The sequence below is a fragment of the Helobdella robusta genome, assembly GCF_000326865.2.
Source record: "Helobdella robusta unplaced genomic scaffold HELROscaffold_111, whole genome shotgun sequence".
NCBI classification, from domain to species: Eukaryota; Metazoa; Annelida; class Clitellata; order Rhynchobdellida; family Glossiphoniidae; genus Helobdella; species Helobdella robusta.
In genome coordinates, this window is record NW_008703624.1 from 237,258 (window position 1) to 257,271 (window position 20,014).

At 32.7% G+C, this 20,014-nt stretch overlaps 3 protein-coding genes across 3 annotated transcripts in view; 1 reads left to right on the forward strand and 2 right to left on the reverse strand.

Annotated features, from left to right (window-relative positions):
- HELRODRAFT_183587 (hypothetical protein) overlaps positions 1–5,308 on the reverse strand; it is a gene marked incomplete at both ends in the record, with an annotated part of 7,353 nt that extends 2,045 nt beyond the window's left edge. The window contains 4 exons of the mRNA XM_009013176.1: positions 2,006–2,707; positions 2,782–2,882; positions 4,767–4,868; positions 5,257–5,308. Coding sequence (XP_009011424.1) covers positions 2,006–2,707; positions 2,782–2,882; positions 4,767–4,868; positions 5,257–5,308 — 957 coding nt within the window. The remainder of the gene's footprint in view (positions 1–2,005; positions 2,708–2,781; positions 2,883–4,766; positions 4,869–5,256) is intronic.
- Positions 5,309–9,051: 3,743 nt separating this feature from the next.
- Positions 9,052–10,115, forward strand: HELRODRAFT_183588 (hypothetical protein; the record flags this gene model as incomplete). The annotated part of the gene is made up of 3 exons (XM_009013177.1): positions 9,052–9,149; positions 9,639–9,774; positions 9,849–10,115. The coding sequence occupies 3 exons, from the start codon at positions 9,052–9,054 to the stop codon at positions 10,113–10,115; spliced, it is 501 nt and encodes a 166-aa protein (XP_009011425.1).
- A 435-nt stretch (positions 10,116–10,550) lies between these two features.
- Positions 10,551–10,790, reverse strand: HELRODRAFT_91781 (hypothetical protein; the record flags this gene model as incomplete). Its single annotated transcript, XM_009013178.1, has 1 exon — positions 10,551–10,790. A coding segment is annotated over one exon (240 nt), but the record flags the coding sequence as incomplete, so codon positions are not given.
- Between the last annotated feature and the right edge of the window lie 9,224 nt (positions 10,791–20,014).

The window sequence follows — 20,014 nt, forward strand, 5'->3', positions numbered from 1 at the left end:
AATTAAACTTTGGCGAAAATATTCGGTCCAATCAATTTTAATCAAAGACAAATTGAAAGAATTGTAAAAGCCTATGGGCGATAATTCAAAAGAATTTATTAAAATAGTATAATGACTACAATTGTTCAACAGGTTGTTTTTGAGATTGCCTGTATATTTGTCGAGTTTGTATTGCCTGGACTTGACAAAGTTTGTTTCGTGGCAAATGGTTAGTTCAAGTATTTCGATGGTATTGTTGCTGAGAATGGCGATGTCTGGTCTAAGCGATCTGAATAGCTCTGATAGTGACGTGTCGCATCATCTTCTACATCCGCGAAGATGGCGATATTTGGACTTGCACATGCTTTGATATTGTTGATGATTATTGAGAGAACTTTGTTGTGGCGATTTAAGTATCGTTTGAGTGCTGCCGTTGAGCTACAATTTGAGAACACGTGTTTATTAGTTTGTCTCACGTTGCAAAGAGGGCATTGTTTGTTTTGCCCCATCTTTAAAGGTTAGCGTTTGTAGGCGGTTGTTGTGTAATACATTTTCTTATAAATTTATAAAAGACTTCGGATAGTTTTACTGTTGATTTTGATCATTGTGCAATCTCTGAGTTGTGGATATTTTCATTTACTGATTTGACCAGAGCTCCTTGACACTGCAGTATCGACAGGTGGTTCAGGTCCCTCTGATGATGTTGTCGTTTGAGAGCTTCGAGTGCCTGCTTAATATCAACATTCTCCGGAATTAGATTGTCAACCTTTCTGTAAGTGTTACATGTTTCGTTCTAGAGAGATTTTATTTCATCGCTTGCGTTTTGTTTAAAGTAACCACGGAGTTTCATCCTCGCTATTTCAGCATGGCCTCCAGATTTGTAGGGCAGAGATAACATTTCTGCGGCGCAGCTGCTTACAGGCATGGTCAGCCAATCTCTCACGGTCTCTGTTATCAGACGGTCTAATGTATTTTCTATCCATGTCAATGAAATGTCGTACATACGAAGTTCAAATATTAATTGGGATGGAACAAATCGTCTTAAAATTTCAAGTTTCCACTGGACGGATGTATCTAATTCGTCAATCGTATGTAGTATTTGTTTTAGTTTATTATGTAGTAACTCCATTTCTTTTGCGTTCCTACAATCAAAGTCATAAATTTTTCCCAAATATGTGAAATGATCGTTGATGTTGATCTGAGGAATCGTCTCGTTTTCAATTGTTAATTTTGGTAAAAATTGTTCATATCTTCCGTCGATTTTTCGCATCCCAAATGTACAACATTTGTCTATTCTCATCCTCATACCCGTCGATCGGCACCAAGCTAGATTGAGATCAATCAGTTTTTGGGCTCCCTCTGTGCTGTTTGCAATAATTGCTGAATCGTCAGCAAATTGGAGCCAAGTTCGTGACTTCAGGCTAGCAGTCGATCTCCAAATGTATCCGCATTGTTGGTAATATTTTTGCTGTAATACTTCCATTAGAGGATTGAAGCATAAGTTGAAAAGCAAGGGGGAGCTGGGATCGCCCTGCAGTACTCCACGTTTCACCGGAATGGGTAGAGTTAAATTATTACACACAGATACAAAAATGGAGTAATCAGCATATATTGATCTAATCAAATTGCTCACTTGGTCCGGGATATGGTGATGTTGAAGAACTGATGAAATGAGATCATGATTAACTTCGCCAAACGCATTTCTTAAGTCCAGAAGAGCAACAATGATAGTTCTCTGGTGCTTCTTTGCGTCCCTCAGTAGATGTGACAGTAAATGGGTGTGTTCAGCTACACCGCCTACTTTTGGATAGAAACCTTTTTGGATTGTTTTGTTGATGATGTCATTCATTTCGAGATATTTGTATAATCTATTGTTGACAAATGTTGAAAATATTTTATAAAGAACTGGTTGAAGCGTTATTGGTCTGAAGTTTGCTGGATCGCTGGCGTCACCTTTTTTGTGAATCAATATCGTCAGGCCCCTTCTCCAGCGTGAAGGGATTGACGATGATTTCCAGCATTCAACCAGCAGTTGGTGCAAAATTGTGCGAACTATTGGACATTTTTTGAGAATTATTATTGATATTTGATCTAAGGGACAGGGAGATGCTCTTGACTTGCATTTGCGAATAATTGATGAAATTTCGTTGTATGTTGGGGGGTCAACAGAGCATGGAAATGATGGATCCGGCAGAGTGTGGATCCAATTTGGCAGACGAAACTTTTTGGTGTGCTGATTATTTAAAATATTTTTGAAGAATTTTTCACATTCTGTAACGTTGAACAGAGGTAGCGAATTAATTGATGGGTTAAACAGTTTTTTACAAGTAGGCCAAAATTTTTGTTGCAATTGATTGGTAATATCTGAGTTCTTCTTATATTTTTTTTGCGCTTTCAAAGCCAATAGTTTTGATCTTATTTCTTTACTAAGCGCTTTGATTTGCAGGTCGTAGTTGTGGTTGTTTCGGCCCTGGACTTTGAGTTGTTTCAGCTCCTTCTTTAATTTGTTGATTGACTTGTTCTGATCAACAGATGAAATTGTTTTTGTTTCCAACGTGCCATAGTTTGAAGCGAAGTAGTCGTATATTACTGATTGAAGACTGTTGGTGAAGTTGTCGATGTTATTGACATTGGGTAGATTTGCCCTCTGCGAATGGAAGTACGCGTTTGCCTCCGCCCATTGTTTCGCAGTTTTGGGAAGTTTTAAACCAGGAAGTGGTGTATCTACCTTGTCAGTATTTGGTGTTATTGAGAGTGGGACACGTAATTACGGCTGTGGAGAAGGTAACTTCGAGTTGGAACCTTCATCTGGGTCGTTTGTTGTATTAACCGAATTTGAAAAGTTTTTAAATATTTTGCACGTACGTTGGTGCATCCGTAGACCCTTTCTGCCTTTAGAGCTTCTACCACAGCAACAAACAATTGAATTATTGTCAATATTAATTGAATTATTATTATTATTTGAGTTATTAACTAAAATATTTGGAGATATATTAATATTATCCTTTGGAGAAACACGAGTGCAAATGTTATTGATGACTAACGTAGCCTTTGTACAACGCCAGGAGTGTCTATTAACATTTATAAAATATTTAAAACAATGTGGACTGGACACTTACTTGCATTAATTGTTAAAATTGAGTTTAAAATCAAAAATAAAATAATTAAAAATTTTAAATTAAAACTATTTAAAAAATTATTGACCGCCATAAGTTTATGCCAATTTAGAATCAATTTTCAAACTATTAAAACTCCATACAACAGATTAAAATATATAAAAAACAGTGAGCAAGCAGAAATCTGCCAACTCTCATGTTTCAAAGTATAATAATTTAATAATAATAATAATTTATTACCAAAATGAGAATCAAGAGCAAAGGGATCCTTTTTAAGTTCACAAATTTATTGAAACAATGGAGACATCCTGACAGAAAATTTGATAAATTTTGTTATAAAAAATTAAATTATATAAATTGCACTTTATATTAATTTTATTTCAATTCTTATTATCAAAATTAAATGTGGTCAAAGTGAAAAAAGTTTTTTATGTTTTATACCACAAATTGAATATAGCCATCATTTCATAACATTTAAATTTAATTTGTAGTTTTTTTTAACTTGAACTACATTTAATTTATTCATATTATATTTATATATGACTGCACTTTCACTGTTAAATACGTTTTTACACAATAAAAATGTTATCCAATGTTTCAGCATATTTGTACAAGTATTGTATTAACTCATTTATAAAATAAATTCGTATTATCCTAGTTTTATTACCGCAATATCCTTGATTTTTGTTTACAAATGCATGATGTGGTAAACAAATTTTTTACAGTTGCTATGACAGTTATTTATAGTATACCTTTTTTGGTAACATGCAGATTATGGGAATGAAGTTGAAAATTTTTTTCATGCATTTTTGATTTCTCTTGCAACTATTAATTATTATATATTTCGATAATATATTTGATTTATTAATTTTTATTTAACATTCATTTGTGAGCCATATAATAAACATATTAAAAAAAAACAAAAAATCAAAAATTCAATTAAAAATTTAAATTATAAAATTATGAGAATAAACAAAAAATAAATACCTCATTAAATGTTAAAAATGTTGGAATGTCAGTCGTCGACTTGTTTCTTGACGACAAAATTATAAACAAAACCAACCAAAAAATATGAAACGAGTTTGCAAAGAACCTAAAATATTTCTTAGAATACTTACACATTTTTTTATTTTTTATTTATTTGAACAAAGCACGGGCTATTGCCCATTACCGAATTTACAGGAAAAAAAAATACATAGTATTGCACATGCATACCACGATACATTTGTACAATTGCTTCACAAGTATAACCACGAAAATAATGCATTAAACCATGGCAGATTGAAAATAATTTCCAAAAACAATAAATTAACACTAACAGTGTCTTAAGTGTCACCATAAATGCAAACTTATAAACCAAGATATAATAAAATACTTTATCCATCTAACCCAATTAATCCCATCCTACACCTGAATAGCATAAAATTAACTACACATTTCCCATGCAATAGAAAAAATAAACAAACATTCATGCATCCATCTAATTTCCTTAACCTCCCCTACCCATATACCAACTCATATACCCACCTACTCATGAATTATTATATCAGATAATTATATTAGAACCTAGAAATTTCATTAACTATTTACCAATCAATAAAAAAAACCAAACAATCATATGAAAAACAATAATAATAATAATAAGATAATTATACATGTCCTCGAACGCACCTACGCACATTTTCAGTGCACTTAAAATTCTGGTCTTATCCTTTAATTTCCATGAACCATCATCAAACTTATCAAATTGTACAATTTTCCCATTTTTATAGTCTATTAATAAATTTTTATTGATTTTAAAAAATTTTATTAATGTTTTTCATTTTTTGATTGATTTATTTCATGCATTTGCATAATATTTTAGCGTATTTAATATCGAGCTGATTTGAGATCGTTGTGCTTGACTGTTTAAAACATTCGTGAATGCGCGTAAAAACTGACTATTTTTCCTGCAAGTCGTTGCTCCAGATTTTACTACATATTTAAATTATAAAATTTTCGATATTTTCATTTTTCATTACTATGTCTCATACATTGAATAATTATATAATTTTGTTATATAATTTTTTGATTATATAATTACATTATATAATTAGTACATTATATAATTACATTATATAATTATATATTATAACATTATATAATTCCATGGGCTGCGCACCATAGGAAATAGAAAAAAGCGGTTCAGAAATGCCCTGGAACTTATACGACATTATTACGCGGTTTAAAATTGTAAAACTTTTTTCTATTTTTTTTATTAACTATTGATTATTATTAGATGCTTTTGTTTCCTTTTTTCTATGAAGATATAATGTGCAAATAAAATTACAAATAGTTCTCATGTTTATAACATTTTTTAAAATAAAAAAAATGATATTTGAATATCATTAAAAATTACAAATAGAAAAAAATGAAGCGCTTCGGTTAAAAAATTTACTAAATGATAAAAAATAAAGCGCTTCATTGTCATGGTCATAAACATTAATGAAAGGCGGAGTCAAATTTATGTCTTCCATATTATTGTATGTAAACAACATAAGCGTGGAGTGCTAAGAGTTTACCGTCATTTATATATGATTTTATCGATTAATTATATAGATCATTACCCTGTTTATGGAATGTAAGAAAAACTTGTTTTTTAGTTGCTTCATTATTTCATTCATAATCAAATTCATTTTACTTGGACCTGGAATGGATAGAAAATTTTGTTTAATAGTTCCTACATAATCATAATGTATATATGTTTATGAATATGCGTAATTGCTATTTAAATTTGCTGATTAAATCAATTAAATCAATTATTTCAACAGAAATAAAAAAAACATTGGCATACGATACTTTAATTCAGAAATTAAAAGAGGTGAATCCTAATGCAAACAGGGATTCAGTCACAAAAATTAATAGTCTACGATGCTCTTTTAGAAAATAGATGAAAAAAGTTGAATCCAACAAATCAAGTCAGGCTGCAGAGGATGTGTACAGCCTACTCTGTGGTACTACGATTGTTTAACATTTTTAACCGACCAAGAATTGTCTAGAGATTCTCAGTCTAGCATAGACATTGTTGATGAAGAAATTGAAACATTCTAATCAATCAATCAAATTTCGTTAGGCGTCCAGAGACCTAGTTCTCCCGAGGTAGGATGTTGTTTTCTTTGCCATCAATTTTTTGCGCCAAATTAGGCGATCAGTTGTATACATTTCATTTATATTTAGAGCTTTAATGTCTTGCTCAATTGTTTGCGACCAGGACTTCTTTTGACGGCCTTTGGGACGTAAGCCAGGTACTTCAAGAAAAGTTATGGCACTCACTGTTTCCACTTTGTTTAACATGACCAAACCACCTCAGACGGTGTTGTCGGCATTCGTCCTTTATATCATCTAAACTAGCACGACGCAGGATTTCGGTAGATTTGATGTGATTCTTCAGACTAATTCGTTGCATTTATCGGTGCATTTTCATATCGGTTCGGTAAAGTTGTTGTTCCAGTCTGGTTGTCATTGGTCATGTTTCTGCACTATATAACATCAACGGACGTATCACAGATTTATAAAGTCTTGATCGTAGTGGTAGTGGGATGTCATGCTGCATCAATATAGGAGCAAGGAGATGCCATTTATTCCAGGCTGCACGCATGTGTGCTCGAACGGCAGCTTCAGCTGTTCCAGTACAATCCAGAACATCCCCGGAATATTAAAACGATGTGATTTTCTTAACCTTAATGTCTTCAAAAACATTGCTATTTCGAATTTGTTGTTGTGGATTGATGCAAGCAGGACAAACAAAATTGGACACTTTAGATAAAGTACCAAATATTTTTGAACAACGTTTGTGACACCACTGGTTACACTGCTGACACTTGATTGAATTGTTACCTACACCAGCTTTACAAACTGATCAGGGCCATCGTCCAGTAGCTGTGGATTGGATGGGTTCACCAGTGTTCATTGCTTTGGTTTTGCTGATGTTGACTTTGAATCCATGATCGGCGAGTCTGGTTTTCCAATCTTCAAACATCTGTGCTGCATTCTGCTCATATGTGACCATCAGCATATATTAGATTCCAAATGTCACAAGTGCGTATCGGTTTTGTGATTTCTTCCGTCACAGTTATAAATAACAGATGACTGAGAATCGAGCCTTGGTGAACTACAACGCCGATGTCAAATGCATTTGTGTTTTTAACCGTTGTTTTGACGAGAGTCTTAGTATTCATATACATTTCCATCACAAGTCAAACAAGATATTCTGGAATGAGTTGTCGACGTAGACTCTACTTGGTTGCTTCACGGAGAACTAAATCAAATGCTTTTTCAAGACATACAAAAATATGTAATAGTTGTTGATGCTTTGAGAGGTACTTCTCTTGCAGTTGCCGAAGGATGTGAATTGCATCAATTGTTGATTTCCCCGCTAGGAAACCAAATTGAGAATTTCCGATTGTAAGGCACGACGTTAATCTTCTCTCAATGATTTTCTCGACAATTTTCAGGGAATGTTCTAACAGACGTATACCCCGATACGATGAACAGTTCAATGGATCACCTTTGCCTTTGTATAGCGGAACTGTCATGCTATAGTTTCATTCAGACGGCATTGAAAAATTTCTCCAGATTTCACGGCGAAATTTAGTAACGTTTGGATACCTGCAGTACCAGATACTTTGATAATGTCGTTTGTGAGTCCAGAGGGCCCTGCTGCTTTTCCATTCTTCATAGATTTCAGAGCTTCTGTAAGCTCCTCTACAGTGATGTCTGGAATCTGATCTACAATGGGTGGAGCGTTAAAGTTGACATTGATGGGATTTGTTTCATTTAACAGACGGTTGAAGTATTCTCTCCACTGTAGCTTGATCTCTTCTTGTTCAAGAACCATCTCATTTTGTCGTTTTTGATACATGAGGCACCAACTATGTTTTTTTCGTATGCATTGCTTGTTTTGCTATACAATACAGAGATTTCATTTGTTCACCTTTGCTTTCAGTGAGCCACTATTTGCAATGATCTTCCGAGCCATTGCGACTTGACGTCTTACATAGTTGTTCTTCTCACGGAAAATTTTGTGGTCATCAACAGATTTTGATTTTTGCAATTGCTTGTATGCAACTTTCTTTTCAGCTATTGCATTTTGTACACTGTTATTCCACCATCACGTATCCCGTTCATGCTGGCGTTTTCTACCAGTTTTCCCACAAACTGTTGTTGCAGCGTTCATTAAAACGGTTTTGTATGTACTCCAATCTGTACTGGCTTGCGATTGGTGGTCTAACTGTGTTGCGACAATCTGTTGAAATTTTTCTCGATGAATATTGCTTTTCAGCTTCCACGTTTTGATTTTACGAGGCATTTGTTTAGACTTATGTTTTGACAATTTGACAACAAGGTCTGCCACAAGGAGTCTATGTTGGGCGATACATTTTTCGCCAGGTATAACTTTGACATTTTTGAATAGCCTTCGGTGCTATTGCTTGACGGGGAAGAAATCAATTTGCGTGGCCGTTGGTCCACTTTTGCATGTTATGAGATGTTCCAACCTCTTTCTAAAAAATGTGTTCAGTAAACAAAACCCGTGCCTTTCAGCAAACTCAAGGATGCGGTTGCCATCTTCATTCCGTTCTCATAGCTAAAACCGCCATGCACGTTGTCAAAACCATCTGTTTTCTCTTCAAAGTGGCCATTGAGATCGCCTTTAATCAGGATTGCTTCAGATTTTGGTATTGTTGAGATGGTGTCAGAAAGTGCAGTCCAGAAGTCATTTTTCATCTTTTCTGATTCGCTGTCTGTGGTGCGTATGCAGAAAAAATAGTCATTGTTTGATTTTCTAGGCGAATCTTGATCCACATGAGACGTGAGTTAATCCTTTTAATATCCAGTACTTCTTAGGCTACACACCACCATTTTTGGCCGTCTTTTGACCATTCCAGAATAGTCTATATTTTTCTTTGTCTGAACTGATATGACAGACACCATTCGATTTCCATCGGGTCTCCTGAAGGCAGCAGAGGTCAATCCTTCTACGCTCGAGCATTTCTGCAATTTTGCATGCTGCGGCCAGTCAGTGATCCAACATTGAGCGTTCCAAGTTTAAGTACCATAGATGGGCCATTCTGAATTTTTCTGCAACATCCCTCCGCTATTGCATACTTTCCAGGGAGTCTTAGCACCCCTTGACCACTTAGGCCTGCTGGACACTAGGGGCCGTTGTTTTTCTCTGTGATGGCATGGAATAAATTTTGGGAAAATTTTTTACATCGGACACCCATCCTGACAACAACAACCAGTTATAAGCGGTAGAAGCAGTAGGCCTAGCCTTTTGCTCAAAAGCACACAAGGCAGCGTGGATGCAGTTTCATCTCATGCCTAGGACTCTGAAACATTTTAATGAACATTAAAAAACATAAAAAACATTGGCATACGATACTTTAATTCAGAAATTAAAAGAGGTGGATCCTAATGCGAACAGGGATTTAGTCACAAAAAAAATTAATAGTCTACGACGCCTTTTCAGAAAATAGATGAAAATAGTTAAATCCAACAAATCAGGTCAGGCTGCAGAGGATGTGTACAGCCTACACTGTGGTACTACGATTGTTTAACATTTTCAACTGACCAAGAATTGCCTAGGGATTCCCAGTCTAGCATAGACATTGTTGATGAAGATGAAGAAATTGAACAAGAGGTTTACCAACTTTTTCATTTATTGCATTCGAACATTTAATGTATTAATAAAATCACTTTAAAAATGAATTTTAGGGGTCTAGTGGCCGAGTGTTTAGCGTGTCTGTCTTCACTTCCACGACCCGAGTTCGAATCCTGCCGTTTCTACAGGTTTATCCGGGTGGCCGACCTCCGGTCAACCCAGCTGTCTATCCTTTTGAGGTTGATAAATGCGTAAACGACGTAAGTTGTTGCATGTTAGCCGACGAGATGGCTCAGTGGTTCGAATGCTCTCTGAGTCAAACCTCTCAATGGCTATCATTATACTCAGCGTATAGATGCGATGCTTGCGCGTGCACATAAAATACATGTGTACGTCGTGTGAAAAGGACAAACAGCCTTTGTGGCAAAGATGGCTGCTTTAAATCAATGGTTGAAGATATGAAGAACATAATATAAGATATATAGATAATATATCTGTAATATATCTGTAACATTGTAAGTGGTTCTGCGTATGTCAGAGCTGCAATAATAAAGGCTAAAAAAATTAGTACATAATAGTATAATGAACATTTGTTAAACTTTAATCATCATCATATAATATGTACACGAATTTGTCTTGCCATGCAATAGCTCCGTCATTATTAAAATATTTGAGATACGCTTGTCGGACTGATTTGGGGTTTGCTGAACTATTTCTATTGTTTCCTCTTTGAAGTGGTGAAAAACAGTCCATATCTTCATGGTCATAATCATCTTGATTAACGTATAAGTGTTTGAACATTTTTCCGTAAAAAATTATGCAGAATTACGATCATTAATTCCAAAATCAACCATTACAAATTCATAATTTGCATTGGCTATAGCCATTAAAACCATATTATTGTATTCTTTATAGTTATAAAAGTAAGAACCACTATCAGGCGGAGGGACAACTTTGATATGTTTACCATCAACTGCTCCTAATACATTTGGAAAATTCCATCTATCCTCAAATTGTTTTGCGTTTGTTTTACATTCACATTCTGTTTTTGGAAACTAAAATAATTAATTGAAATATTTTTAATATACATTTATTAATGGATTATTAATTTATTAATTATTTATTATTATTTTGTTTTAGGTAAATTATTCTCTAAACTCTAGTTTGAGCATAAGTATAACGATTACATAAAAATCAACAACCAAATTCAAGAAAATGAAACAAAACTGGCCTGCAACGTTTTAAAAATACGACAGCACCAAAGTCATATTAATCACCTATCACTACTAAAAATAAACAAATTGCATTCACTCAACAAATAAATTATTCGAGGTTTTATTCAAATACACCTGAAACAAATTTTACAACATCGAAGCTCTAGAAAATTGTGAATTACAAAAACAGTTTTAATAAAAAACTATCGAACGATTTAAAATTTTTCAATGTTTTTAATAAGTTTTTATAATCCATTTAAATTAACATTAATCAACATGATTTTGTCTGACCATTATAGAGTAAGCTTAATAAATTGCGTGGTATTGCCATCGTACACAGAAATAAGTCTTGATCCAGTTTTTATATTTTATCATTTTCGTACTCATTCATAAATGGCAAGCTTCGATGTCTATCATTTAATTATATTTATTCTAAAATTTCATTTAACAACCTTATTATATTGACCTTCTTTGTTTATTACTTTGGCTTTTGAGAATTAATGATTTCCCATTATTATTATTATTAGTAGTAGTAGTAGTAGTTTTAGTAGTAATAATAGTTGTAGAAGTAATGGTGGTAGTAGTAGGAAAAGTGGTGGTGGTAGTAGTAGTAGTATCATCAACATTATAATTGCATTAGTTACACTTTCACCGCGGTTACATTTTTTGACAATGATAATAAAAGAATTTTTCAGATAATAAATACTTGAAATGTTCTAACGCCAAATTTTAACGCTATTATAAACTTGCTCCAGGGTTACTTTTTGTCCACCACGTCCAGGTTTGTGGTCATAAGTGGCTCTATATTTGAGTAATTTATTCTCTAACGCTCTGATTATCTATTATTGACCTTTTAGCGCTATTATTGTAACCGGTTTTTAAGATATCAGAGATTGTAGAAAAATGTCTTAATATATCGTCCTCAGCAAAACAAAAAATTTCAATGTTTGATTTTTTAATGATAGGTCAGTAAAACAAACTGCATACAGTAGATGAGTAATAACTATAATAAGTGACCCTAGAAATTTTACTCGGCCACTCTCAATGATATTCTTGTCATTGATAGTTTTATACCCACACCATCAAAATGTAGCCAGAGTGAAAATTTCAAACAAAAGCATTGAACGATCAAATTTTTTTTAATATTTGAAAACAAATTGCATATGGCAAGAGTTTACTACTATGGTATCTAAGTTTTACTTGTTAAAGTTTGATATATTGTTATCCAGTTTTATTTTTTAGTCGCTAGAGTATAAGTTGAAATATAAATTAAGTTGGAGAGGTATTGTAGCAATTAGGATATGACCTAATTTCTCAACCAATCAGACCGTTCAAATTTATTTATGTCGTAGTTTGAAACGGATTTTTTTTAAATAAATTTATCGGCGCGAACGTTGATTAGAATATTTAGAATTCATTCCCAGATAATAAATACTTGAAATAAACAGAGAAGCATGGCAACAGAGAAGCATGGCAACAGTGCTTTTTTGTTCTCTCTCTCTCTCTCTCTCTCTCTCTCTCTCTCTCTCAGAGAGGAGAGAGAGAGAAAGAGAAGACATAAAAACATTAACAAAAATCATATATGCATGTATATGTCTGTGCCATTCATTTTCAAATAAAACGCTTTGGAATCATTTACAAGACTGTTTAAATAAAATTGTACAATTGAACATTTATTAGTCTATTATTGTTCCGGGAAATTAGGGCGAATGTGTCATTCAATATCAAAGCGATCATACCTCCATTGTCTTTTTCCATTATTATTTTTATCATCATTGTCATCATCACTTTCATCATCATTATCATCGTCATGGTCAATGTTTTTGGGATCATCAATAATCATTTCATCATTTGGGTGGTATTCATCATCATCGTCTTCATTGTTATTTTTTCTACAGTTATCGACAGGTTATCATCATCGTTATCATGATCGTATTTACCATCGCCTTAGTCTTTCTTATCATCTACAAAAAATTAAGGTTTTTCAGGTTTTTTAAAATGTACTCGCGAGCAAATAATAATAGTAGTAGTAACAACAACTATAATAATAATTATTATTATTAGTCGTAGTAGTAGTATGAAAACAAGCACAACATGCATTTTACTTCATTTGCAGCAGCTGATGCACAGGTGAGCAATGTTAACACAGGTGCATGTTAATCATACGACGTGTACAAAAACATCACACTCAAACATCACACATACATATAAAAATGTATGTGTGATATAAAAATTACATATATATTACAATATATATATATATATACATTATATATATATATACGCACACACACAGTTTTATATATATATATATATATATATATATATATATATATAAAGCTCTGTTGCCATGCATAGACAGGCATACGCACGCACACACGCACACAGAGAGGAGAGAGAGAGAGAAAGAGAAGACATAAAAACATAAACAAAAATCATATATGCACGTATATATATATATATATATAATATATATATATATATATATCCACATACATACATACATGATTATTATGTATGTTTGTGTGTGAATTTTGCCTTCTTTTAAGTGTTTTCCTTAAATTAATTTCATTAAATGCTAATTAGTGAATAAACAAAACAACTAATTAACAATTCAATATGTATTCAGTTTTAATTAGATAAAAATTGAATTCAAGTTCTTTTTTTATACAATCAGTTTTTTGTATTAAATTTAACATCGTCTTAATCGCAGTAAAACTAGATATCTTTTTTCATTTGGACAATTGAAATTCTTCTCACGTAGGTAACTGTTTGGCTTACCTTATAATTTTTATTGTTTGGTAAAAAAAATCCCGGATCAAATAATGTTTTTATATTTATTTTACAATATAAGATTAAAATTTTATTTAAAAACACCCACCGTATACAAATATTCTTGGAAATAGCATAATGCAGTTGCATAACTATATTCAGTTAGCACATTTGTTAATTCTTAAGGTATAAAGTTATTTTTTAAGTTCTCATTTTATAATTTGCAAATTGTGACTGAATAGACACTAAGTCCTCTACTATTTTTTCTAAATTTTTACACTGTTGACAAATTTGGCTTAACGAATTCAGTAACAGCATAAATGACTTACTTTTTTATTCTAATTTTACGTTTACTTCTAAATTCATAAAACTTTATTATTTATATTCTGAAAAATTTTAAACAGCATTTTATAACAGTTTAAAAACCTGCTTTCGTGCTATTGCGTTGGTAAATGTTCTCAAAATACACGAACGATTATTATCTGACATTCGAAAAAACTAATTAGTTTTGGATACTAAGAGAAACTGGATGTGACAGCTACTTAACCCATTGATTATTAAAGGTATGTTTAAATTGAACTAATTTTCGTTTTAAAAAGTTACATTCAACTAGCGATCAAAAAATGGTGAAACTTAACTCTTCCAACTTTACAAAATTATTATTTAAAATTTTGTGATTTTCGATTTTTAGTGGAATTTTTAAGTACACACTCTAATAGCTAAAACTTTTTTTAGTAATTTATTCGGTGTGAAATTTCATTAATAAGAGGTCTACTACTAATTGTATCAGTTAAGTATTAAAGAAACATAAATTTGAATTAATTGGCAATTAATCAAAATAGAAGCTATTCGAATAAGTTTTTAGTTGCTATTTGAATAAATTTTTAGTTGCCGTAGCCTAAGCCGTAAATTTTCGTTAACTACCGGAAAAAATATTTACTTCAAATATTTGACAAGATTTTTTAGACTAAAATCAAATTTTCTTATCGGAGATCTCGCATCTTCAATAAAAACGTTAACATTGGCAATTTTAGCCGAGTATTGACAAATGTTATTCAATTCATGTTTTATGCTGTAGCAGATGAAAAAGTTTAATCAACAGACACTCTCAAATTTGCAGTATGACTGCGACAAAAACAAAAGAAATAACACTTAATTTTTTTCAACACATCACTTCTTTTCCAAACTTCACTTTTTTTAAGTCTCTTTATAGGCCAGGTTTTATAGAATATTGTATATATTTCATCTGTTACAAAACCTTTTAACTATATCATCTGGTTCATTTGTCATATTCGTCGTTATCTCTGCTGATTTGGCTTCTACCATAGCCTGATGTCTTGTTTATTTTTGCTTTGACTACCGCAACTTTAATTTGATTGGTGAATTCTTCAAACTCATTTTTCTTTTTTAACGTGTTCAAAACAAGTTAGCCAAATTTGTTCTAGACTGGCGATATTGCACTACTAGCTTAATTTTACGGATCAAATTGCACTGGTTACCAATTGGTTACCAAAATGTATAACATTTATATATGCTGCAACCAATTATATTAATGAGACATTAACCATCTTATAATCATAATCTTTTAAATCTTAGACGCCAGGCACTTCTTACTGTGCACCGCTTACGATAGATTCAAAAGCAAATTTATAACAACCTATTAATGAATCTGCTCGTGTCAACAATAGTTTTTCTTTTCGTGCTCATTCATTACAAAACAGCTTACCCTCATTTATTTGGCAAAGCTAACACTTCGTCTCTTTGTTTTCTAAAATCTCCAGTCTAACTGCTTTCGTTTTTTTAAACATAATCTTTCTCAACAGCGTATTTCTAATTTATTAATCTGTTATTTTTATTATTATTAAATATAATTTTGTTTTATTTTATAATATAAATCTTTTTTATCTATGAAAAAAGTTGTTTTGTTGTTGGTTCTGTTTTTTGAATTATATTCTTGTTTTTTTTAAATGTACGTTTAATCAATCATTTAATCATTAAGTTTATGAAGCGTTATTTTCGCGATGTCCAACAGCTCTCCTCAATGAACTTTGTAAAGAGATGGGTTTTGAGAAGCGCTTTGAACTTTGCAAATGATGGAGAAGTAGTCAGAGAAGAAGGTGTAGAGTTTCAGAGAAAAAAGCCAAAAAAAGCAAATGCAGATTTAGCAAAAGAGTTCTTAACAAGAGTTAAGAAAAAGTGAGAATAAGAAGACGATCGTAAATCGTTTAGGTTCAATTAATATATCTAATAAGTACTTAGGAAATAATTTAGATTGAGACTTATACATAAAAGTGCAAATTTAAAAAATTATTCTATATTTCATAGGTAGCCAGTGCAAGAGAACAAGATATGAAGATATATGAGAAAAATGAGGGCACTAGCAACTAGACGAGCAGTGGAGTTAAAAACTTTATTTAAAGGATAGAGTGTAAAATCAGGAAGACCATGGTAGTGCGGTTACTATAATCAATCCTAGATAAGACTAACGAAGTAACAAGAAGGAAAAGCGTAGGCTCGTCAAAAAAAGGAAAAGTTTTGTTCATTCTACGTAGATGAAAGTAAGAGCCTCTAGCAACTTTATTAATCTGTAAAGAAAGAGACATGCTAGAATCAAAGATAAAGCCTAGACTACGAAACTTGTGAGAAGCATTAAGAGTTTTAGAATCAGGTAAGATAATAGGAGGAATAGTAATAGTGGTTAGATTTATTAAAATAAATTAATTCAAATAAAGAAGGATTAAGACCAAGCGATAATTGAAGAAAGACATAAAGATAGATTATGAAAAACCATATTGACATTAGATGGAGGAAAATAATAATAATGGGAACTCTTTTATTTTTTCCAAATAAGAGCGAAATAAATATTCAATGAAATAAAGTAAAATAAAATAAAATAAATGAATTAAAGATGAGAAAGTAGTCTACGCTGCTCGCCATTATAGATATAAAATGCGTACAACAAGAAATATAATCAGTCTTAATATAGTTATTATACATTTGAATGTCTGTCACAATAGATAGCGTATGATGATGATATTACTGAATTAGTTAAATCGTAACATAATTGTTTAGTCCAAATAAAATTTAGAAGGGATAATTTGAAATGAATAAAAAAGCCTAGTGGAGAGATTTCAAATATATTAATAATTGTTTTTAGTCCTTTCTTATCGTCGACCAGATTGTTGTGGATGTTTTGGTATTTAGATATCTTGTAGTTCCTTGATGTGTTGAAGTTGGATTCGTGGCAGACTGTAAGCTCCAGTATTTTGATGGTGTCACCACGATGGAGTGCTATATCAGGCCGAGCTGATTTGAAAAGGGACGATACTGGAGTGAATTCGTCGCTGGTCGTATCGGCATAAATTGTGACATCTGGTTTTGCTACCGATTTAATCGTTTCCAAAATCAAGGTTAGTATTTTGTTGTGACGTGTTGTGTATCTTTTTTAGAGCTGCAATGGAACCGCAATTAGACAGCACGTGCTTGTTGGTCTGCAATGCATAGAGAACACAGTGCATTCGAGGACTTACCCCATCTGGAGAGATTTGCATTTGTTGGAAGCTGTTGAATTAAAGCTTTCTTGACGAATTTCAACAGAATCTCCGGCTGATCGACAGTGAACTTCGACCATCGAGAAATATTTGTTGCCGAAACATGATCTTTGATTGACTTGAGAATCGTTCCTTGGTATTTCAGTGAGGACAGATGTGCGAGACTAGCGTCTTGCTGGACTGTTGATAGCTTTGAAAGTGTCGGCTTTATATCAGTTGAATTCGGAAGAATGTTGTCGACTTTGATGTAGCTGTTGTGAGATTCCATCCACAAACAATTTATTTCATTGTTGATGTGCGATTTCATGTAGCTGCGGAGTTTAACCCTCAACGCTTTAGTTTAATGTTTAAGCGATCTCACATTTAATCCCCCTAATTTATAAGGGAGCGAAGTGTAATAACAACAACAATAATAATAATAACAACAATAAGCTGTGATGCATGTGTGTGCATTGAGTCAGGTTATAGTAGTAACGTGACTGTAACAGCTTCAAATTATTCATTCAATAATTGAATCTTTTCAGTTTTTAAAAATATTCAAATCTTTTGCTTCAAATGCCTCCAGAGATAAGTTATTTCAAACGTTGACTATACAATTTGTAAAAAACTTTTTTCGGCAGTTTTCTTTTTTAACTTTTTCCATTCGTAATCTTTTATTACGTCCTCTTGTTCTTGGGTCAAACACGAATATCGGTTCATTATGCCAGTTTATTAACTGGCATAATTTTTTTTTAGTCTTTATTATTGCAGCTCTAACATACGCAGAACCACTTACAATGTTACAGATTATCTATATATCTTTTTATTATGTTCTTCAACCATTGATTTGAAGCAGCCATCTTCGCCACAAAGGCTGTTTATCCGTTTCACACGACGTACACATGTGTTTTTTTTATGTGCACGCGCAAGCACCGCATCATATACGCTGAGTATATGATAGCCATTGAGATGTTTGACTCAGCGCGCATTTGAACCACTGAGCCATCTCGCCGGCCAACATGCGACAACTTACGTCGTCTACCTATTTACCAACCGCGAAAGGATGGACGGCTGGGTTGACCGGGGGTCGGCTACCCGGATGAACCTGTAGAAGCTGCATAATTCGAACCCGGGTCGTGGGAGTGGTAGACGGACACGCTAACCACTCGGCCACGAGACCCCTTGAATTTGAAGTTGACTGGTGAAAAAATAATTATTAATAATACGAGGTAGTTCAGAAGTATACAATATAAATAGAAGAGGGCCAAGGATAGAACCCTAAGGTACACAAAAAGTAAGAGTAGATTAGTTAGAAGTAGAATTTTTGAGAACAAAAAAAAAACGATTACAGAAATAAGAAGAAAACCAAGATAGACAAGAATTAGTAATATTAAAAGAATGATCTAGTAGCTTCAAGAGAATAGTATGATCAACATTATCAAAAGCAGAGAAAAAGTCAATAGCAAGAAAAAAAGTAAGATTACTATTGTCACTAGAAAGAAGGATATGATTATGTTCTAATTGATCGGGTCATAATGATATATAGCGACTATTTTGAACTTTTTTGTATGTTATTGTAGTATTTAATTGAAATAAATATATATTGATAATTTTTTCTGTGACTTTGTCATTTTCGTTTTCTATATTTAGATATTGTTATAACCGTCAAAAACATATTCGCTAGAAGCGCTAGTACCTTCTGACAGCAAAATATCAATGACGTTTGAGAAGCGTCGGTGAGGCGGGTGTATAAAGAAATGCGCGATTTTAAATGGTTGTTGTTGAATATTTGATATTGAAAAGCGATTGATTTTTAGTGTCGAAAGCATTATGTGATATTTGACTTTGCATTGTATTTTTATTGTACTTGCGATAAAAATTAGTAAATTGAAAGCGATTGTTTTTAAATGTTGATTTGATAGTTTGTGAACATTAACTTTTATTAGTAAATTTAATTACCGTTAATTATTGATTGATTAACATTGATTATCGATTTGTAAATAATACGATAGTTTGAAAGTTATTTCGTGTCGTTATTTTCCATTGGGAATAAAACGAACTCGTCGTCGACCGAGTCAGTAATAACATTGTTGTCAGAAATGGGATCTTCGGTGGAAAATAAGTGAGCATCGTTGTTGAAACATTTGGGTATTTTGTTCAACTCAAAGAATAGTTACAAAGTAGTTTAGATAACTCACCTGACGGAAGCCCTCTTAAATGACAATGAGAATTCAGATGAATTTGGCGATCAGGATATCGAATCAAATGCAGTTGTAAACGCTTGGGCAAACACTGAATTGATGGCACTACTTCAAACGATATCAACAAAAATTGAGCAATAATCAACAAAAATTGAACAACAGCCTACAAAAATTGAACAGATGAGAGATCAAATTGATGCAAAAATTTTAGAACAATCAGCTGAAATAAAACAACAATCAGCATAAATATAACAACAATCAGCAAAAATAAAACAAATGAGAGATCAAATTGATGGAAAAATTGAACAACAGTCAACAGAAATAAAACAGACGAGAAAACGAAATCGAACAACAGTCGGCCACGATTGATGCCAAAATAACACAACTGTTTCGAGAACTCAAGGAACAGTTCGACGTCAAAGCTGAACAGCAATCGTCTGTAACCAATGCAAAAATAGAAAATCAGATGATGAAAATGAAAGACATCACGTTAAAAATTGAACAGAGATTTGATCAAAACGTTATCGGGCTCAAATAGAAGTTATTTTGCAAAGTAGATAAA